The 7,708-nt window shown below is 33.5% G+C and overlaps 1 protein-coding gene across 1 annotated transcript; it reads right to left on the bottom strand.

Annotated features, from left to right (window-relative positions):
- Nucleotides 1-5,539: 5,539 nt before the first annotated feature.
- LOC116907069 (olfactory receptor 7G2-like) lies at nt 5,540-6,493 on the bottom strand. The gene has a single exon (XM_032910024.1). The coding sequence runs from the start codon at nt 6,485-6,487 to the stop codon at nt 5,540-5,542; it is 948 nt and encodes a 315-aa protein (XP_032765915.1). The 5' UTR covers nt 6,488-6,493.
- Between the last annotated feature and the right edge of the window lie 1,215 nt (nt 6,494-7,708).

Genomic DNA, 7,708 nt, shown 5'->3' on the forward strand with positions numbered 1-7,708 from the left:
TTCCCCTCCACATGTCCTTATCACATTCACCCTGCTTCTTTGAGTGTTCTCCACTCCACTCCCAAGTCACCACCATAGCATTGCCCTATTCTGGGACATCAAGCCTTCATATAACCAAGGGCCTCACTTTCTGTTGATGCCAGATAAGGTCATCCTCTGCTACATATGCAGAAAAGAATGTATCATTAACCAGTGACAAATCTCTTAAGCTCTAAAAGTTCATTAAATTTTTATAATTTTTGAGAGAATTGTTCATATAAGCACTATATCTCAGTCATTATTGACCCTTCTTCCAAAATTCATGATCTCTTCTTTACTGTTGTTACACATCTGTACATATGCATACTATATAGATGCAAACATATATAATACATTGTCACATATCTGTACATATATGTATATTAATTCATATGTATACAAATGTATATACAATCTATTAAGTCCATTTAGCATTGCTTATATTCAATTATATTAGACATTTCCACTTAAGATTGGACACTCTATATTGGAGAAAATTAATTTGATCTATCTGTAATATCTTTTCTCATATGGGATTAGTTTCTTGATAATTTCATAGAATGCTCCTTGATTATATTCAAAACTTCCCTCCATCTGCACTACATTCATCCTTTCTCTCTACCTATACAACTATGTATGCAATTTTTTCAAAATCTAATTACAGTTGGCTGCCCATGTGCGGTCATCCCATCAGGGGCTGTACTTTAGGTTAAAGTGACTTCCCTTCTTCCAATAGCTTCCAATTGTCAGCAGCTACTTTTACAGGAATGCTGCTTTAGGTCTACAAACCTTCTTTTTTTTCTTTTTTTTAAATGAAACACTTTTATTGAATAGATTACAATTTGAAGAGATTATGAAACATTTAAATGGTTGTTAGGCTTGTGTGGAGTAAAATGCCATTGAAGTTATTTCATTCTTTTGGCTACTTAATGGAATGGAACGTGCTGGTTTGTTTGATTAATTATCTACTTGGTGTCAAGACTTTTATTCCTTTATTTAACTCCAAAAATATCTTCCAATAGATGCATAAGTTAAGTGTTAACAATACATTTGCTGACAATAAGATGGAAAATTGAAAAGATCAATTTTATTGCTCAATATCAGAAACAATAAATGGGAAAGTTTTATTTTGAATCCAAATTTGTTTAACTTGATAATTTGTAAATTTAGCTTTTATGACTAATGGTTGTGAGTACATGTACAATAAACAGAAAACACCTCACTAATTTTGTGACACATTTCACAAACTTCTGTCACATCCTTCTTCATATCAGAATTTTCTGTCAGCTATATCTGCACAGTTTTCTTTTTGCTGTTATAACAACTGTGTATTCATATGTGCACCAGTCATCCTTCAGTATACAAGAAAACAGAAAAAAACAAATGAACAAAACCCACCTTTTCTTGTAGCATTAAATTATTAAAAATTGAGATGACTGAATAATCATCTCCAAAGCACTGGCAACTCTCTGAATCCAGTAGTCTTTGCTGCCTCCATGCCTAGCCACATTCAGAGACCAGATTCTGTTCATATCCCCAACCATCTGCTGCCTGTGGTTATAGTCACAATTCCCAGTAATCAGGTAAAATCAAATCTCTAGAGGATTTTATCAATAAATTCTCACCCCACAAAATATCCACACAGTAAACTCAGAGCCAATTGATATTGATATTAACTGCACACCTAGATAAGACAAATTGTCCCATAATTGTCGGCCCCTTTAGCTACCTGTGGCTATTTAAAACCACATGGATCTGGGTTGCTCTTCTCTTTCTCTGTGTTCCTTCATTCTCCCCTCCTTCTTATCTCTCCTGCTTCTCAAAAACTCTCAATCCGTGCACCTTTTCAGCTGTCCAATCACAGGTTCTATACTTGTCTTTCAGATACGCTCACCTGCTTACAAACAGCAATCTAGATTTTCTTGGAGAAAGTCACAGAATGTGGCTCTAATAATGTTTGTATTGTGAACCTTTACATTTATCCAGCTTCTGATTCTATTCTATCTTCTTTTGTTTCATAGGAATACTGGACACTTTTAGCACAATAGACTGGAAGCTTGACCTTTTGTAAATGAGTTTCTGTATCACATATGATATACAAAAATCTCCTGAAACATGAGTCAAGTTAAACCTTTCTTTCTACAGGTTGTTATGTCCATGTATTTTGGGTAATGAGACATAACAGAAATAAATACATTTACTTCTACTTCCCTATTTTACTTTATTTTGTTTATACTCTACATATGAAAGAAAATACAGAATATTTGTTATGATGTCTATGACTTATTTTGCCTTATATGGTAATGTCCAGTTACATGAACCTCCTTCAAATGGCATAATTCAATCTTAAGGCAGAATAAAACTAACATAATAATTGAAATGTATAATGAAATCATTTGTGTAATATTTCAAGTCAGAGAAGCTGAGTACACCAAGATTGAGGCTGTGAAGCAATTCATACAAAATGTTATTGTAAAGAGTTAGCAGAATAAGCAGAAAATACAGTAAGACTTAGGATTATTATGTACTCTAGTAGAAAGATGTCACATGGTCAAACAAGTAATTACAGACCAATGTTGTGAGGATTGTTTTTAACAAGGCAAACAAGCAGTTACCAAAACGATTCGGGTAATTCAATTGATATATTTATAAAACACTCCTTCACATAGGGCTCAGTCAACGTTGCAAAAAACTAGGAAAAAAATTTGTGTCAGAGGAAAAGGAAGTTTGCTGGAGGAATGTATCTCCTCATCATGTCACAAACCACACCAATAAAATATTTCCAACACGACTCTCTATAAACATGAGCTAAAGAAAGATGACACAAATAGGCATCTCAAAGTAGGTGAAAGAAAGACTGTGAAGCCTCATGCCTACAAAAAAAACTACAAACAATTGAGAAAGGCCAGATATAGAAATAGCCTTCTTCAAGGACAACACCAATTGATTAAGCATTATCAATTTTCCATACCTGAACACCACAAATAAATATTATGCAGTTGGAACAGATTATATTTAAAGAACATATATTTAATTGCATATATATATATATATATATATACATAAATTACTGAAAAAAGAGAAAAGGAATTTTAAAGGTAGCAAGGCAGGGTACAAGAGAAATTTTGGAAGGAAAAATGTGAGGGAGAAATGATCTAATGACATTTTGATCTATAAAAGAAATTATAAATGTATCTAGGCTTTCAATGCCCCAATAGTTTGTCATACACATATTTACACTGACACAAGAAGTGGAATCTGTGTGTTGAAAACATGCAATACAGGGACAAATAATAACTCATGGCAATGATACAAAGATATGTGTAGAGAGAAGAAAAATTTTGAGGGGTAGATATGGGAGTAAATTTATGCAAACATGATATTTTCATGTACTAAATTCTCATCCAATTAAAAATGATGATCAGATCCTGTATTTGAGTATTTATTCATTTCTGTATATAAGAATAAACTAACCAGAGGTCAGTATCAGATTATGGAAAGCAATACAGAGGTGGGAATCAAATTCCACAGCCAGAACAAACATTAGTATATTGTTTATGGGATATTAAGTAAGTATCTTGGTAGAAACAAACCCCCCTCAAAAGAGAGGTTATAGATGATCTGTCAGTTTATCAGAAGGGAAGAGAAGAATATCTCTTTGGTATCTAAATTCCACAGTATACTTTGACCTAAAGGAAAACAGTGATGATGATGGAAAATAAACAAGGTTGACAGTCTCCTGTTCCCCTCAAGCAATAGATTGCCTGATGATTGATGAAAATGTCAGCTGTTGACCTGCAATTTGAAAACTTCATGAAAATCAGCTCTAGAAATGAGCAACATCAATTGTGCAATTTCAGTGGTCTATCAAATCTTCCAACACATTGTTTGCAAATTTATTCTTTGCAAAACTGTACTTTATTGTAAATCTAAATAAGTTAGAAAAATATTTTATTTTGATTTTCAAGAACTCTATACTTGTTCTCATATATCATTTTGTATTTAACCTTTCAGCCCAATTTTCAATAAATAGTAACTTATTTATACATTATTTCAAGTGGTGACAATGAAATTATATGGTGTAGCTTTATTCATTCAGAATAATGTACTGTGTTCTACATTTGCCATGTGAATGAAAATTACAATTATTAATTTCAATGTTTCCTCAGGAAATACTTTTCTTTAGCTCTTAGGTACATTCTTCTGGAAGGGAAAGTGTATAACTTTAATAAAACTGGTATAGGATATAAAATTTTATATTATTATAAAACACATATGAAAATAGGAATAATCATTACTTTACAGAAGACAAAATAACAGAAAAATTATGACTTCATCTCATTTCTAGAAGAAATGTCCTTATAGAGCTAAGTTTTCCTTGAAGAAATGCAGTTGCCTATAAAATAATACATCATCTGGAGTTTTCTTATTCTCAGAAGTTTTAAAATGAACTCAGTCCACAGACTTGGATGTTTTTATGGAAGTGTGTCTTTTAGGGGATATAGGCACATAAATGGAAGGTTTCTGTGTAGAGGGTAAAGGATAACTTGCAGGGAACAGGGCTCTCCATCTACTAGTAAAATCAGATTTGGTTACATCACAATATTTGACATTTTATTTGTCTGTGTGTCTGTTTGTCTGTCTGTTTTCCTATCTACTGTGTGTGCATGATTGTCTATGTACTGTGTTGTGTCTACATGCCATGGGTTACATATAGAACTCAGATGACACATTATGTGAGTGAAGATTTACTTCTAGCATATGGAACATAAGAGGTGAAAAAATGTCAGCAGGTATAGCAATAAAGCTTGCTACCGTGTGAGCCATCCCATTGGCCTAAAACCTGGACATATTTTTAGGTCAACAATTCAGCCTACTAAAGGTATTTAGTCTAAATGACTAAATGATATATATTTAAGTCATTTAATCAGACCCAACAATATATATATATATATATATATATATATATATATATATATATATATATGCCAGAAACTCCCCTTGTTTTAGATATTATTCCCAGCATCTGGAAGAAAAGAGTTGTAGGAAGTATTGATGGAAGCCCAAGCTTCTTCAAATATATTCTTCACCATACAATGTCCACTTTGGATGATAGACAACTCTATTAATCTATGATAATAATGTTAGGGTTTTTATGCTCTTAGGTCTGAAGATACCATCACTGGTCATTGATGACTCTCTCAAAATCAACACAAACAACTAATATATAAATAAATCAGTTCTGTGGATAATGACATTGAATTTGCTGAGAAATAGTAAACTCATAGGTACATTCACTGTGATTAAGAAAATCACAGTAACAGTTTCACTGGTAATGAATGATCATCTCCTTGTCATATAGTCATAGAAACTGTCATAATTGTGAAATTTAATACAGTTTAAGCACAGTGATTTTGTGGTAATAGTAGAAGAATACAGTATGAAATGAGTGGGAATTCTGATTCAGTAAAATTGTATTAGTTTACTTACTCTCAAAATTGATGTCCAAATAAATGAAATATCATAGGAAAGAAGCCATTCTACTGAAGAATTTCCTCATAGCATGCTTCATTTCCCTGTTCCTCAGACTATAGATAAAAGGATTCAGCATCTGAGGTACAACAGAATACATCACTGAAGCCACTGCAGTCTTCCTGGATGAATCCATAATAATAGATGTAATGTATACCCCAAATCCTGTCCCATAGAACAAGGAAACAACTGACAGGTGAGACCCACAAGTGGTAAAGGCTTTGTGCTTTCCTTCTGATGATGGCATTCTAAAAATAGAGGACATGATATGAATATAAGAGAAAACTATTCCAAAGAGAGGAATTCCAGCAAATATGCAGGATGAAATATAAATAAGGATGTTATCAATGAGGGTATCAGAACAGGCCAACTTGAGCATCTTGGGAAGTTCACAGAAGAAGTTTGGTATTTCCAGGTGTCTGCAGAATGACAGTCTTAGCACCATCAGGCTGTGCATTAAAGAATCCACAAGACTAATTAGCAGGGACAATAGAATCAGCAGGACACAGAAACAGGGTTCCATGATGACTGTGTACCTCAGAGGGTGACAAATAGCCATATAGCGGTCATAAGCCATTACTGCAAGAAGACAGTTTTCCATGCCACCAAAAATTAAGACAAACCTCATTTGAGTGAGACAGCCTTTGAATGTGATGCTTTGACTATTTTCTTGTATATTTACCAGCATCTTTGGGATTGTGCTAGTGCTTAAACAGATGTCATTTAAAGACAAATTGGAGAGAAATAAATACATAGGGGTATGAAGATGGGAGTCTGAGATAACAATCAAGATTATAAGCAAGTTTCCCGTAAGGGTAACCAAATATATAGAAAAGAACAAGCTGACCAAGACAGGCTGCAGTTTTGGGTCTTCTGTCAGTCCCAGAAGAGAGAATCCTGGAAAAGCTGTTTGGTTTCTCTTTTCCATGCTGTTCATAAATCTGATAGAGACAGTGATATGAGGAAAAATTAATGAAAATTTTGGATCAGACAGAACTGAGACACTCAAGAAGTTGCTGGAATACTATCTCTGAACTCTGAAGCAATGCTTCAATAATTAAAGCACTTATGAAAGAAGCATGAGTCCCAAAGTTCTAACACCCAGAAACAAGCATAGAGACAAGGTTTCTGTAGCCAACATTTAATCCGACTTTATAAGTCTTGAATATGTGTTTTGAAAATCAACTGCATGAACAAGGTCCTGGACATGAAGGAACACCACCACAGAAGACTTACCACAAGGGATCATCAGACTGTCTCCTAGGAACATGCATGGCCCTGGGAGATTTCAAATCTAAAATACTGCATTAGACTGACACTAGATTTAACACTTTGAACCCATGAGTGAACATCCTAAGAGATTGTAGGAAAGTCGTTTTTGTGCTACTCACTTTATGGTATCAGGAGTCTACCTTCCAATATACAAACATCTTGTTTCTACTTCCTTCCATTTTACAGGCTTTTAGTACATGCTAAATGATTTTTATATTAATTTCTAAATTATATTTTACATGCTTGTTTTATGTAATTCATCTGTTTGAAATAATTGTTCAATATGAAGAGTATCCAGCATATATAACTATAAAATTATGAATATTAAAACATAATAATAGAGATTACTTTCTTACTTTTTCTAGGGTTTAGTTTCCCTCCTTGTGTTGGTCTTTTCCATCTAATATCCTTTGTAGGGCTGGATTTGTAAAAAGATACTGTGTAAATTTGGTTTTATCATGAAATATATTGGTTTTTTCCCTCTATGTTAATTGATAGTTTTGTGGAATATAGTAGCCTGGACTGGCATTTGTGTCCTCTTAAGGGTATGTATGACATCTGTCCAGTTTCTTTTTTCTTTCATAGTCTCTGGTGAGTTGTCTGGTGTAATTATTATAGGTCTGCCTTTATATGTCAGTTGATCTTTTTCTCTTACTGCTTTTAATATTCTTTCTTTGTTTTGTGCATTTGGTGCTTTGACTCTCATGTGACATGAAGAATTTCTTTTCTCGTCCAATCCATTTGGAGTTCTGTAGGCTTTTTTATGTTTAAGGGCATCTCTTTCTTTATGTTATGGAAGATTTCTTCTATAATTTTGTTGAAGATATTTACTGACCCTTAAGAGTCTTCATTCTCTTCTATACCTATTGTCCTTAGGTGTGATCTT

The sequence above is a fragment of the Rattus rattus genome, chromosome 8, assembly GCF_011064425.1.
Source record: "Rattus rattus isolate New Zealand chromosome 8, Rrattus_CSIRO_v1, whole genome shotgun sequence".
Classification (NCBI taxonomy): domain Eukaryota; kingdom Metazoa; phylum Chordata; class Mammalia; order Rodentia; family Muridae; genus Rattus; species Rattus rattus.